The following is a 15753-nucleotide window of genomic DNA, read 5'->3' as shown; positions in this document are numbered from 1 at the left end:
CACTGGTAAGAATATAGCAAGAAATAAAACCAGTTCAAATCTAAATTGAGCCAACAATTAATCTATAAGAAACTACTTACAGTTTCTTATCTAGTCTCAGTTTTCGTAAAAAATGTGGAAATGGATTCAAAGAGGCAAAAGGACTGATCCGATGTCGACAGCTAAGAATGGAATCCTGTTCTACTAAACTTGTGGTCTAAGACTTGATCCTCTACAACTGTCAATTGAACATTTGACTGAAAGCCAAATACTGTGAGTGTGTGTGTCTGCATGTGTGTGTGTTTAGCTTACTATTGTAGGTTGAGAGAAGCCGAGAAAAATAGAGGCATCCCTAAATAATGGTAGCCCTTGGGTTAATTTATGTGTATCTTGTATTAAAAACTAAGAAAACGAGAACTGATAGGAATTTTATCAACAGAAAAAGTGGATAAGAACTTCTAATTAAGCCAGGATACTGAAATGAACTGCAGAGATATTTTCTTATGCATACAGCCGTGAGATACTTAATTCATATCCATGTTGCCATCTATAGAGCCTAACTATATGATTGCTTTTCTTCCATATGCAATGTGAATTGTTTCAGGGTGGGGGCAGTGTTTTCTGTTTATGCTCATTTCGTGATCTCAAAAGTAACTGAAATAATCCCAAGCACAGAAAAATATTGTTGGAAGAAAAATAGAAGGTTCTCTTAGGTATCTTTTTTTCTGATCTATGAATTCCTTCTCTAAGTGGACATATAGACTATTGAGTATTTTGAGTGATGAGCAACTCGAATATGTAAAGACTGCAAGCATGTTTCCATTTCATCTTAGGATGTTGAATTACTTTTGTCAAATTAATTCTTAATGGTTTTGAGTATATGTGTGTGTGTGTGCATATATATATGTGTATATATATTTGTATATATATAGTATGTATATATGTGTGTATATGTGTGTGTGTGTGTGTGTGTGTGTGTGTGTATTTCCCACCTGGATATAAAATATATCCATTACAGCTTAAGCTATCTATCAATCATCTGTCCATCTGTTTATCTCTGTTTATTTACATGTAAAAAATTGAGATATCAAGAAAAAAGTTTTGTCTGAATGTTATCACCCAATAAGTCAGTAATTTTTGCATTCTTCTTCTGTGTTCAATATAATGTTTGGAACAACAAGGAAAATACTAAAAACAAGAAGCTTTGGCCTGTTTTAAAGATAGTATTTTGTTATTTCTTACGACTACAGATAGGTTTTCTCCTGTTGAGAATTTTTCGGTCCATATTATTTGTTTGTTAGAAAAAATTATCTTATATTACACTGTTTGAGGATCATTTTAAGGATCAGGGATCCTGAAATCTCAGATCCAGCTGGGCCTTTAGAGACCTTCTAATCCAACCCCTTTAGTACAGAGTTTATGTAATTTACCTGAAGTTACATAGGTAATTAATGCTGGTGCAGGGTCAAGAAGTCAATTTCTCTCATTTTTAGACCTCTCTTTATTTCTCTCTCCATTTTTCTACGAAGTTCAATTAATAGGTTTTAATTCTCAAAAGAATGATTATAAGAAGGATTATTTATTCAAAAGGTCACTGATCCTTTCCGCCCTTCTTTTTCTCCCCCTAGCTCTCTTCAATCTAATTCCCGTGGGCCTGCGTGTAGTGGCCATCCAAGGAGTGAAGGCTAGCCTCTATGTGGCCATGAATGGTGAAGGCTATCTCTACAGTTCAGTAAGTACATTGTAGTGTGTATTTGTGTGTATGTGTGTGAACTACCACTGAGAGGTAATGGAGTAACCATCATGTTAGGCAAGAAAATTGGAAGTTGAAGTCATTTTATATTTTGTGATCCCGTTTTTCAGGATTATTTTGAGGTTTTGTAATTTAGAGTGTTAAGGACCATGTCTTGTTGAATGAGTATATTGCAGTTACTCTCCATGCGATATAAATTCTTTGTGTCTAGCTTCCATTTCTGCAGGATACTCTCCTTTTGGAATTTTACCTTTCTGTTTAATTCAAAGAGCAAGACATTTTTCTTTTCTCTTGTTATCTCTCCTTTAAGCATAGAGGATGGCTCAGGAAGGAAAATTCTTCAATTTGTCTGGAAATAGTCTCTGTCCTACCATGGAGAAAAAAACGTTCATAATTTGTGAAAGATTGTGGCTTTGTTTGTATTTAGTAGGTCTATGTTTTATCTAATATGTCAGATTCTCAGAATAACTTTAATTTAAAGGCAATATGAATTTATGGAATGAGCTCTGGATTACGAGCAAGGATATTTGAGTTTTATTTGCATTTCATTTACTATCTTGATATCCCTTTGGGCAAATTATCTACCTTCGTTGGCTTAATTTTGGACTTTTCAAATGAGCATGTTGGACACAATGTTGTATCATGTCTTTCAAATCCCAAACTGGCAAAATTAGGTAGCATCAGTGGCTACATTATCAGCACTGACATATTTTAAAGTAGCGAACACAATTATGATGCTTGTCTCACTCTCAGGATAATAATTTATGCGTTGAGAGAATGTGGCTGCACTGAATGGGGTGTGTGTGTGTGTGTGTGTATGTGTGTATTTCCGCTTTCTTGTAAGAGAGTTGGCTATTTGTAGTTCATGAGAAAAATTCCTTGAAAATCATGATTACAGATTTCCACCCTTACTTTTTATGATCTCAGTAAATAGCACAAGGTTATTTTGGAAGTTTCCATATGTCTGCTGGATTCTAAATTGGTTATTGACTAATTTTCATTAGGCTCTTCCAATGTTCAATTAAACAAAACTCTGGTACCTTGGAGCTCAGAAATTGATACTCTCAAATATGGTGTTTTTACATGCTGCACAGAAGAAGCAGCCTCAAGTCTCCTCTGAACTCCGTCTGCCTCCTGTGTCTTAATCCTGTCTCTCCCAAAGCACAGGATGAAGTTGTTCTCTGGAGTTCCCTTATCTGCCTAAGCTCGGACCTGCCAAAGAAGAAAACAATTACCTTTGGTCTCTTCCCTGAGTTTTCATTAACTGAACTCGTATCACAGGAAGAAAGACAGAAGTCCATCAATACACCTAGACAGCATTTTGTCACAAACCATGGTCTACTCTGCAGACCAAAAAGACTTTGTCCCAGCTCATTGTATGTTCTTTAAGTTCATCGAACTCCCCCCCAAAATCATTTGCTATCGCTGTAAAATCATCCACACCTCCCCATCTCCCTTTCCTCTAAAAAGAAGGGTATATAACCATGTGTACCACATTTCGCATGGTGGGGTAATCACCCTGTAATTCTCCCCAGTGCACATTAATAAATTTGTATTTCGTTTCTCCTCTTAATCAGCCTTTTGTCCATCGATTTTCACTTAAGCTACAGAGAGTGAAGGGAAAATTTTCCTTTAGCTCCAACAGGTACATCATACTTGCTTATTAGTAATACATCTGTCATTTGTATTACAATTATTTTTTTTACTCCTGAAAATATTCAGATCAAAATATACACTATATTTTGTATTTACACTATAAATATGCTATATGTGTACATATACCTTTTTTCAAAGTTTCTGCTTAAAATAACAATTAAATACATTTTCAGTCAAAATAATGGGCTCTCTTAGTGTGTCAGCTCTAACAATTCTTAATGTCCAGTTATTGTGAGTCTATTTTAAATGTAAGAATTAAAATTTAAAAAGGCAAGAGGATGTTATTTTGAATATTTCTAGTTAGTCTTACTTTAAAGATTTAATCAGTCATTAAATAAGCAGCTAAATGTAGACTATATTATGTATATTTAAAAAGTCATAATTCAGATAATAATTCCACAGAAGCTATAGAGTTCAGTTTATTAGACTAGAATTGATCCCCAAAGGTCCATGAAGAAGAAAAACACAGAAAGTTTGACAACAGTATTGTAAGCAGGAGACAATTGTATAAGGGAAGGAGGGAATTTGGAGGGATTGCTGGGTTGTGGTTTCATCCTCTGAAGCTTTTCAGAGATGCATTCCTTCTGTCCTTCTTGCTTAGTTCTGAGGTTAAGAGGGGGTGGGAATCTTGAGCCAAAAGAGGGAGTTTCTTTTGTAATGGAGTTTACCTTTGTAAACCTATTGGGGTATCTGTATTTTCAGTTCTTCTCTCGACTTGAGTCAAACTTGCCTCACATCTAGAATCACAATGCTTTCGCCTCGTGAGTTAAAAGTCATCTGTTAACTTTGACTTTCCTGAGGTGTTTCTGGTATGCATTAAGGCTAGAATTTCTTTGAAAAGCAATTTTCTATGTCGTAGGCAACACTGTAGTTGGGCAACCAATAAGGGTCATAACTGCAGTTTATGGAGAGAGAGGAGAGGGCTGAAGCAAACTAAGAGGACCTACATAAGCTAATTTAGAACCCAAAAGATTCACAAGCAGTATCATTTATCTAGTGTCATTTACCTGGCTTCTATTTATTTTTAAGCTAGGAATTAATTCCCTTGTTACTTTTGATTTCTATTTCTTCACCAGGAAGCAGGAGGAGAGAGTGTCAAAGACGGAGTGAGTGTTAGGTAGCACAGAGCTATAGTTTTAAGAGTTGTTCTGAAATTTTGTGTTTTAATAGATGAGTTTAATCCATATATATATTTGATGAGATTATTGATGTATCTGGATATGTTTTTACCATAATAGTTTGTATTTTTTTAAATTTCCTTTTGTTTCTCTTTTCTTTTTTAAAAAATTCTGTTGCTTTATTCACATTTTTTTATTTTATTAAATTCTTCTGCAAGTTTGTAACCTTAGGCTGTATTTTTATTCCTGTAGTGGTTAGTCTTATTTTTTTTAATCGTACATAAATCACGACATACTTTGCTAAATATTTTTTAGTGTTTCTGTCTTCCTTTCCAACAGCTTATGGAGGTTACAGTGTTTTCTTGCTAGTAAATATCACAACCTTTCTTGCTGCCAGTTTGATTAGTTGCACTTTAAAATAAAATCATATGCACAGTTATTTTATAGCTAATCATTAAATTAATGAATGTTTTGAATAATTTTATGCATAGAACTTTTGTTTGTGTGTGTATATCAAATTTGGTCTCTGATTTCACTTTTCTTCTAAACTAAACCTTTAATTGTTTTGTGTGTGAGGGTGTGTGGCTGGTGAACTTGCTTTTGGTTTCCATGAAAATGTCTTCCTTTCACTTTCATTCTTGAATTGCAGTTAAGGTAGTTATACAATTCTGAGTAGACCAATATTTTTTTCAGCATTTGGAAAATAATATTACATTGGTTTCTGGTATCTATTGTTAATTGTGAGAAGTTTGTCATCAGTTTAATATTCTTTCCCTTGTGGGTAATCTCTACAGACACTTTCTTCCGTCCTGGAAAACTAAAATTCTGTATATTCATTGAACAACAGCTCTCTTTCCTCTCCTCCCCCAGCCCCTAGCAACCACCATTTTTTACTTATAGTTACAAAGAGGTTGACTACTTTAGATATCTCATATAGGTGGGATAATGCAGTATTTGTGCTTTTTGTAACTGGCTTATTTCACTTAGCGTAATGTTCTCAACATTCATCCGTGTTGTAGAATATGACAGGATTTCCTTCTTTTTAATGTTTAAAAATATTCCATTGTATGTTATATGCATTCTACATTCTGTTTATCTAGTCATCTATTGATGGACATTTAGGTTACTTTGGCCTCTTGGATATGAGATTACTGCTGCAATGAACATGAGTGTACAAATGTCAAGATCTTATTGGATTATATGGTAATTCTGTTTTTGTTTTTGTTTTTTTTTTTTTTTGAGAAAACTCCATACTGTTTTCCCTATCAGCAGCATCATTTTACCTTCCCACCAACAGTGCACGAAAGTTCCAATTTCTTCACATCCTTGCTAACACTTGATACTTTTTGTTTCTTTTGATAGTGGCCATCCTAACAGGTGTGAGATGATAACCCATTTTGTTTTGATTTGCATTTCTCTAATAACTAGTAGTAATGGGCATCTTTGAACATACCTGCTAGTCATTTGTAAATCTTCTTTGGTGACATGTCTATTCAATTCCTTTGCCTACTTTTTAATTGAGTTGTTTTGTGTTGTTGTTGTTACTGAGTTGTAGGAGTTCTTTATAGATTCTGGCTATTAAGCCCTTATCAGATATATGATTTGCAAATATTTTCTCCCATTCTGTAGGCTACCTTCTCACTCTGTTAGTTGTTTCTGTTGATACATAGAATTTTTAAAGTTGCATGTAGTCCTATTTGTCTATTTTTGCTTTTGCTGCTTATTGTTTTGGTGTCATATCCAAGATATAGTTGCCAAATCCAGTGTCATGAAGGTTTTTTCTTATGTTTATTCTAGGAGGTTTTTTGTTTGTTTGTTTGTTGTGGTTTTGTTTTTTGTTTCTTGAGATGGAGTCCTGCTTTGTTGCCAGGCTGGAGTGCAGTGGTGTGATCTCAGCTCACTGCAATCTCCACCTCCTGGGTTCAAGCGATTCTCCTGCCTCAGCCTCCTCTTATGCAGATGTAATCCATTTTGAATTAATGTTACATGTGGTGTAAGGTAAGGGTCCAATTTCATTCTTTTGCATGTGGATATACAGTTTTTCCAACACCACTTGTTGAGAGGCTAACCTTTCTCCATTGTGTAATCTTGTTGAAGATGATTTGACCACATATTAAAGGGTTTATTTCTAGGCTCTCTATTGTGTTCCATTGGTGTTTGTGTCTCTTTGTGCCAGTACCATACTGTTCGATTACCATAGTTTTCCACTATGTTTTGAAGTCAGAAGGTGTGCGACCTACAGCTTTATTTATTTATTTTTTCTTAAGATGGTTTTGGCTATTTGAGGTTCCTTGAGATTTTATATAAATTTTGGAATGGAGTTTTCTATTAGTGCAAAAAACGACATTGAGATTTTGATAGGAATTGTATTGAATATGTAGATTGTCTCTGGTAGTATGGACATTTGAAGAATATTAGGTTTTCTGACTCATAAACATGGGATTTCTTTTGACAATGTTTAGCAGTTTTCAGTATACAAGTTTTTCAACTCCTTGATTAAATTTAATCTCACAGCGCCTTTTAGAAAGGAAGACCAAAATAATTTTAATGGTATTAAATAACATTTAAAAAATAGAGTAAATAAAAAGTTCTTAATGCATCTCTTTCTCAAACAAAAGAAGGTTAAGCATGTTGGAAACTTATGTTTCTGAAACACCTTTTTCGATAGTTCAGGAAATACCATTCTGTGTTACAATCTGTTGAAACAGATTTTTCTACAAATTTTACCTTATACATAGATAGTGCCTTTTAAAAATTTTTGCTGTTTAACCAGTTTTGATTTAAAATGTAATATCCTTTAATGTTTTATTCTTTTTGAGTTTTAAAAGTTTTTGACAAAACTTGTAAGACCACCTAAATTTTCTCAAATGATCACAGTGCTTAAAGGCATTTCGGTTGGGAGTGGGGAAGGAGAGGTATATTTTCATTTTATACAGGAAAGACAAAACCCAAGTAAGCCCTCGACCATCCTCTGTAAATTGACTCACATCTTTTTATATTTGAGTTGTTTGAACTGAACCTTGTATAAATAAAGCAAATGTAGATAAACATCATTTGGTATGATATTATAAAGCTAGATTTTCAAATTGTGGTTAGAACACTAGTGATATAATATTTTAGGTAACTTGATAGAATGATACATGTGATAAAATATGTAAAGAGTAAAAATAAGATTTACTAAAGTGCTATCACTGATACTGTTATATTTGCCTTTTTCTCTTCTGTACCTATGTAATTCATAATTTTCCTTAAAGCTCAGCTCAAATCTTACCTGATATGTCACCTGTCTCCATTGTCCATCCTCTATGAGAATTAGATGCTACTTCTGCTGTAATATCTGAGCACTTGACTTTTATTTTGCTGCTGGGCAGGAATTACATCGTATTCATCTTTGCTATCTGGGCCATCTGGGCCACATATTTGTCCCAACCACAGCATTAAACACATTCCCTGGTAAAGGAAGATTCTCAGTAAAGACTTGTTGAATTTTAAAGAATTGCCTATTTCAAGTATAGATGGAACAAATTTCATACAATTGTTGCACAATTAACTATGATTACATTGATCAAAGTTTAATTGGTAGTCTTACAAACCACTGCACAAATGCTGGTTTGTCCTCAAAGCAATCTCAGTAAACCTAAAATTTGTTCAATACATACTGATAGAAAGTATACCACATCTCAGGCACCAGACTGCATACTGAGCATATAAAGATGAATGAAATAGATACAATTCTTATCTTGTTATAGTTTGCTCTTATTATCATAATTAGTTAGCTGTCGTAAGGAGGTTAGGCCAACTACTAAGTTAGAGGGCATAGTCCTCAAGACCACCCTCACTTCTGGCACCAACTGCAAGTTTATGGCCTCACAGAATCATCTTTAGATTGATAACTTTCCAGAAGGACTCACAGAACTCACTGAAAACCATGGTTATACTCACGGTTACACTTTATCTTTGGGAGAGGGACAGATTAAAATCCGCCATGGGAAGAAATACCTAAAGCAGGATTCAGTAGAAGTACCAAATACTGAGCTTCTATTGTCGTCTTCCTATAGAGTCAGGACATGTTACTCTTCAGGTACCAACATGTGATAATACACGTGAAGTGTCGCCAAGCAGGAAGCTCACCTGAGCCTCTATGTCAGGAGATGTCATTGGCGTCTGTTACGTAGGCAGGATTCATTCATTGCGCATGTGCTTGATCCCAGCCTCTGACTCCACAGATATTGTATGACCCAAAGCCCCTACCCTAAATCATAGTGCTATTCTCTATTTAGCCCAAGGCTCTCAGGAAGACACAAATTACCTTCCAGAAACCAAGGGCAATGGCTGCACCTCTTTTTGGGCAAGTTCTTTATGTGTCCAATGTCCAAGTGAAGTGAATGCCATAGTCCATAAATAGGTACCTGTGACTCTGCTTCCAGTCCCACGCCCTCACTCGTCTGACTACCATCTATTTTCTTACCCCAGCTCAGAAGAAGAAAATAATGAAAGAAAAGAAATTTATGGGTGTAATATCTGGCATATCAGCACTTGGGAAATAAAAATATAACTTACTGCTTTGTATAACTTAGGAGCCTTGACATTCGCATCTAGGAAAATAGCACCTAAAAATAATGCAGTTTGAACCTGGACAAGAGGTGAGAATCTGTCTCTACAAAAAATTTAAAAATTAGCTGGGGATGGTAGCATGCACCTGTGTTCCCAGCTACATGGGAGGCTGAGGTGAGAGGATTGCTTCAGCTTAGGACATCGAGGCTGCAGTAAGCCATGTTTGTGCCACTGAACTCCAGCCCGGGCAATAGAGCAGAACCCTTCCTCAAAAAAAGCAATTTGTATAATTTGAAACATGTCTAGAACGCATAACTAGGCAAACATTGGACCTTTTTTAATGAATAGTTTGATGTGCTTAGCACACTTATCGCTGGCATTTTAGTGGTTAATATTGGTTAAAATGTTTTTAAAAGGTTTTTTTTTTCAAACTATAGCGATGATTTGTTTACTTTTTATAAACTTAGACTATTTATTGTCCAAATCTGAATTAGGTAGTTTATGAACTAAATGAGAATTTTTTTAACTAAAGGATAAACTGAAGTCAAATTGTGCGAACACAGTTTTTTGTTTAAACAGGGCCTTAACCTGTACCAATTATATTTGAAGCTGAAATAGTGGTAAAGACGCTTAATTTAGTCTATATTCTAATAAATAAGTAATATTATAAGTTCTTATCAGAGTAGCTGTAACCATGAGAATCATGGTAACAATATTAATGGCTGTGCTAGTGCAAATAACACAGTGTACTTTTAGTTTTTGTTGTTTCTGAAGGACTTTTAGATTTGTATTTAATTTCACCGCAACTCTGTGAGGAGGGATAGAAATGAACCAGTAGATATTGATGAAGAGCTGAGGCTTAGTGAGGTGCTTGACTTAAATAAGCCCACTCTGGTGACTAATAGAACTAGAGTTGAAATCTAGGTCTTCACTTCCACAACCATGAGCTTTTCATAATACCATACTGCTCTTGGCCTTATGTGCAATAAAACCTTTCCATTGGAATGTTTCTCATATTTTCCCATGTGCTTTCACATAAACCATCACATTTGAGCCTTGCAATAACTCTGATATTATTGCTGAGTGACAAAAATATGCCTGGGAAACAGAGAAGTCATGTGACTAAAATGAGGTCACTCAGCATTGTGAGGCAGGTTAAGAAAAAGCAACTTCTAGTTCAATATTCATTTCTTTAATCAATATTGCTTCTCCTATTTGCTGTTGCAATTAAGGATGTGCCATACTACAGTGTTCCAACATAATATAAAAAGCATAATTCTTTGAAAACCAGGGCAGCCTATCACCTTGTTTGTGATGGCTTTATTACAGTGATAACACCAACAACAAAAATGAAAGCGAGACTGCTTGATTGATGCATATCCTCTGCACCATTTGGAATTTCTCCCTTAAAGTATTGCCTTGGTGCAAGCAGACAATGTTAAGATTGTGAGATGACGATACTGATTTTATATTGAAAAGCTGTGTCAGGAGTTATTGAGAAACATGAGTTGGGGGTGGTGATCCCTAAGGAAGAAAAATGAAAGGGCCACTATTGGTAACTATAAGGACAGGACTATTTTATGTCCAAAAGGTAGATGATGGGAGAAAGTGGTTGTTATTCCCTCCTCTAATTTCTTTTACTTCCCCACCATCATAGATATCCACATTTCTCCCATCATTTAGGACCCAGTAAACATTTTCCTAATTTCTGCAGCCCCAAATAACTTCCACATTTTATACTTTAATGGGACATTTATCTCTGTATTTCCTTTCTTTTGTTAAAATTTGTTCTTAATGCTTTTTATATCCTATCAGATGCAAATTCCTTGAGGTTAGGGATCATATCTAATATAGATTAATATCTCTCATGGCACTGAAAACTGTAATTCCAATGTTCAGACATCTGCTGAAGTCTAGTTGAATCAGTTGATAGAGGCATCATACAGTTTAATTTTGGCACTAATTCACTGGCTGTCTGGACTTAATGGGCTTTATAATAATTTTCCTGAGTATGACCCGACACACTTTCCAGTTCAGTGACTAGTTCACTTTTGAGTAGTCTGTTTCTATTCTACTGAAGCATGTAAAGTTTACTCGAGGAATCTTAGTGTTCATGCTTCCCTATTGAGGCTGATATGGTGCTGTAGTTTTAAGAGCTGATATTGCCATGTTTTTCTTTCTGTACTAAATACTGTTTATAAAAGGTAAGGGAGAGGTAAAGATTAGCCATGATATCTTCCTGGAAGCCACCTGGGTTTTACAGTTAATCTCTCAGTGAAAGAATTCTGTTCCATCCTAAAAAGATACGCAGGCTTTATAAAACAAGCATATCTGGAATAGAGGTACAAAGCAGTTACCCATTCTGGAATTTGAGTTTCCTTATCAACATACTTTCTCATGGAAAGTTCTGAAATCTGAGGCATATTCACAGCTCTTTCTTGGGACAGCAAGTGAGTGACATCTCAGAAAAGTGAAAGACGAGAGAGAGAGAGAAACAAGAACCTTAACTATTAATGTTGAATGAATCATAGAATTTGAAGTTAATGATGCCTAAATAGAGAAAAGTCAAAGGCCAAATCATAGACGCTTGTTCAACAAGTAGATTGTTAAATATTCAGTTTAGATCATTTACATAATTTTTTCTTCTCATATACTCGTGATTTCCTTGACCTTTGTAGCATTCCTTTAAAAAAAATTGGGGGCATAGCACCTAGAAAAGGATTATTTATTTTGCCTATTTCTTTTTTCACCCCATATATATTTACCAAATGAACTGGAAATTTTTTCAGTTAAAAAAAGAAAGAAAATATGGAATTCTGTCAACCCAAGAACCTGGCAATTACTGCTTGCAAACATGTGACGTGGGTTATTTTTTGTTGGGATTAGGTTGTCTTTTTTCAGAAACAACAGATTATTAGTTATATTTTCAGTAAGGATTAACAGTAAGCATCCATTTTTAACTTACAATGTATTCATAGTAAATAGTGTTGGTTTTTTTTCTAAGAGTTTATAACTTATGGAAAATGTTAATACTTTAGCTCCAGGGCTAACCTTAATTGGAAAATTAGCATATATGTTTCTAGAAACATTTTTCATTAGAATATAAAAGCAAGGCTCAACTTTTGAGAGCAGCACTAATGAGGACCTTTGGTTAAATTATTTGAATATGATGCCAGATTTTGTATTTTTCTTTTCCATCTTGTCATTAGCCACATTAGGCCAACAAGTAGTCATATTTCCAAAGTTTCTAGATTGTATTTCTTTAGTCATCAGTGAATCAGGGAATATTAAGTAGTAATTTAAAATGTAAGCTTTAGAAATAAAACTGTGTTTGAATCATAGCCCTGTAACTTACTTCCTTTGTGAAAAAATTGGAAAGTTTTTTAACTTTCTAGATTGTTTTCTTATGTGTAAAACAGGGGTAATAATGAGAATATGGGGCTGTATAGAATTGTGTAAGGATTAAATGGAAAGATGCATGTAAAGCCCTAGGGCAGTGTATATTATGTACTCAACACTCAGTGTTAGCCATAAGCAATAACAGTAGCAGCAGTAGATATATTTTAAAAAGATGCAAACAGCTCCTGAGCATCAATCCATAAAGTTTCTGTAGGATTAATCTCACTGCTAGTTTTAGTGCTGGTTCCTGCTTTGCCTAATCAAATATCTTTAGTCACTCTGGTCTTGGGGGATTGCTTGAAGAGTATTTCTCATCTAATTAGGGCAAATTAGCTTCAGGCTCAAGACTTTATCTGTTGAAAGAGAGTTGCATTTTATTATTATTTTTTTTAATTTTAAGTTCTGTGGGTACGTGGTAGGCATATATATTTATGGGGTACGTATGATATTTTATTTAATTAATTAATTAATTAATTAATTTTTTTGAGACAGTCTCGCTCTGTCGCCCAGGCTGGCATGCAGTGGCTTGATCTCGGCTCACTGCAACCTCTGCCTCCTGGGTTCAAGCAATTCTGCAGCCTCAGCCTCCCAAGTAGCAGGGACTACAGGTGCACACCACCACACCCAGCCAATTTTTTTGTATTTTAGTAGAGATGGTGTTTCACTGTGTTGCGCAGGCTGGTCTCAATCTCCTGAGCTCAGGCGATCTGCCTGCCTCAGCCTCCCAAAGCGCTAAGATTACAGGCATGAGCCACCATGCCCTGCCACATGAGATATTTTAGTACAGGCATATAATGATAAATAATCACATCAGAGTAAATGAAGTATCCATTACCTCAAACACTTACCCTTTCTTTGTGTTACAGACATTCAATTATACTCTTTTAGGTAATTTAAAATGTACATTAGCTTATTGTTCACTGTGTTGGGCTATCAAACATTTGATCTGAAACATTCTATCTAACTATATTTTTGTACCCATCAACCAACCCTACTCCCCATGTCCCCCTTTCCTGGCCTCTGGTAAGCATCATTCTACTCTCTATCTCCATGTGTGCAATTGCTTTAATTTTTAACTCCTGCAAATAAGAACATATGATGCTTGTCTTTCTGTGCCTGTTTTATTTCACTTAACGTAACATCTTCCAGTTCTATCAATGTTGTTGCAAATGACAGGATCTCATTCTTTTCTGTGGCTGGATAATATTCCATTGGGCGTATATACCATATCTTCTTTATCTATTCATCGGTTGATGGATAGGTTGTTTCCAAATCCTGGTATTGTGAATAGTGATGTGGTAAACATAGGAGTGCAAATATCTCTTTGATATACCTATTTCCTTTCTTTTGGATATACCTAGCAGTGGGATTGCTGGATCATATGGTCATTCTATTTTTAGTTTTTTGAGGAACCTCCATACTGTTTTCCATAGGTGTACTAATTCACACTCCTATCAACAGTGTTGAAGTTTTCCCTTTCTTCACATCTTTGCCAGGCTTTGAAGTTGCCTGTCTTTTGGATAACAGCCATTTTAACTAGAGTGACATGATATCCCATCATAGCTTTGATTTGCATTTCTCTGATGATCAATGATGATGAGCACCTTTTTATATACCTGTCTGCCATTTGTAAGTCTTCTTCTGAGAAATGCCTACTCAGATCTTTTGCCAGATTTCAGTAGTTTCATACTTTGAGGTCTTAGATTTAAGTCTTTAATCTATTTTGATTTGATTTTTGTCCATGACAAGAGATAGAGGTCTAGTTTCATTTTTCTGCATGTGGATATCCAGTTTTCCAAGCCCCATTTATCAAAGAGACTCCTTTCCCCAATGTATGTTCTTGGAAACTTTGTCGAAAATGAGTTCTCTGTAGAGGTATGAATTTATTTCTGGGTTCTCTATTCTGTTCATACATTGGTCTGCATGTCTGTTTTTATGCCACTACCATGTTGTTTTGGTTACTATATCTCTACAGTATAATTTGAAGTCAGGTAATGTGATTCTCTCAGTTTTTAATTTTTTTGCCCAGGATAGCTTTGTCCATTCTGAGGGGTGTGTGTGTGTGTGTGTGTGTGTGTGTGTGTGTGTCTGTGTGTGGTTTCATATAAATTATAAATTTTAGGATTATTTTTTCTATTTCTGTAAAGAATGTTGTTAGTATTATGATAAAGATTGCATTGAATCTGTAGATTGCTTTGGGTAGTATGGACATTTTAACAATATTGATTCTTCCAATCCATGAACATGGAATATTTCCCTTTTTTTTGTGCCCCCTTCAATTTATTGAATCAATATTTTATAGTTTTTATTGTAGAGTTCTTTCACTTCTTTGGTTAAGGTAATTCCTAGGTATTACATTTCATTTGTTGCTATTGTAAATTGATTTCTTTAAATTTCTTTTTCTGATTGTTCACTGTTGGCATATAGAATGCCACCGATTTTTGTATGTTGATTTTGTACCCTGAAACTTAACTGAATTTGTTTATCAGCTCGAAGAGTTGTGTGTTTTTTTTTGTCCTTAGGTTTTTCAAATATACAATCATATCATCTGCAAACAAAGATAATTTTACTTCTTCCATTCCAATTTGGATGCTTTTTATTTCTTTCTCTTGTCTGATTGTTCTAGCTAGGACTTCCAGGATTATGTTGAATAACAGCAGTGAAAAGTGGGCATCCTTGTCTTGTTCCCTAATCTTAGAGAAAGACTTTCTGCTTTTCCTTGTTCAGTATGATACCAGCTGTGGGTCTGCGATGTATGGCTTTTATTTTGTCAAGATATGATCCTTCTATACCCATCATTTTTAGGGTTTTGATCATGAAAGGATGTTGAATTTTATCAAGAGATTTTTCAGCATCAATTACAAAGATTATATGATTTCTGTTCTTCATTCTGCTGATATGACATATCACATTGGTTGATTTATGAATGTTGAAGCATTCTTGCATACCTGGGATAAATCCCTCTTGCTTATGATGAATGATTTTTTTAATGTGTTGTGGAATTTGGTTTGCTGTATTTTGTTGTGTGTTTTTTCATCAGTATTCAACAGAGACACTAGCCTATAGTGTTTTTGTGTGTTTTTTTTTTTTTTTTTTTTGAATGTCTTTATCAGGTTTTGGTATCAGGGGTAGTACTGGCCTCACAGAATGAGTATTATTCCCTCCTCTTCTATTTTTTGAAATTGTTACAGTAGATATTAGTTCTTCATTAAATGTTTAATAAAATTATTCAGCAGTGAATCCACTAAGTCCTGGAACTAAGTTTCTTTTTTGGGAGACTTTTTGTTACAGCTT

The 15753-nt window shown here is 34.9% G+C and overlaps 1 protein-coding gene across 4 annotated transcripts in view; it reads left to right on the top strand.

The window, feature by feature from the left end:
* The window catches only part of FGF12 (fibroblast growth factor 12), a 589282-nt gene that overhangs the window by 396939 nt on the left and 176590 nt on the right, over positions 1-15753 (top strand). For all 4 annotated transcript variants that reach the window (XM_008959806.4, XM_003807662.4, XM_034957907.3 and 1 more), the window contains one exon: positions 1608-1711. In XM_008959806.4, coding sequence (XP_008958054.1) covers positions 1608-1711 — 104 coding nt within the window. The remainder of the gene's footprint in view (positions 1-1607; positions 1712-15753) is intronic.

This window comes from Pan paniscus, chromosome 2 (genome assembly GCF_029289425.2).
Source record: "Pan paniscus chromosome 2, NHGRI_mPanPan1-v2.0_pri, whole genome shotgun sequence".
NCBI classification, from domain to species: Eukaryota; Metazoa; Chordata; class Mammalia; order Primates; family Hominidae; genus Pan; species Pan paniscus.
Note: the sequence above shows the minus strand (reverse complement) of the source record. Positions and strands in the feature narration are given on the sequence as shown.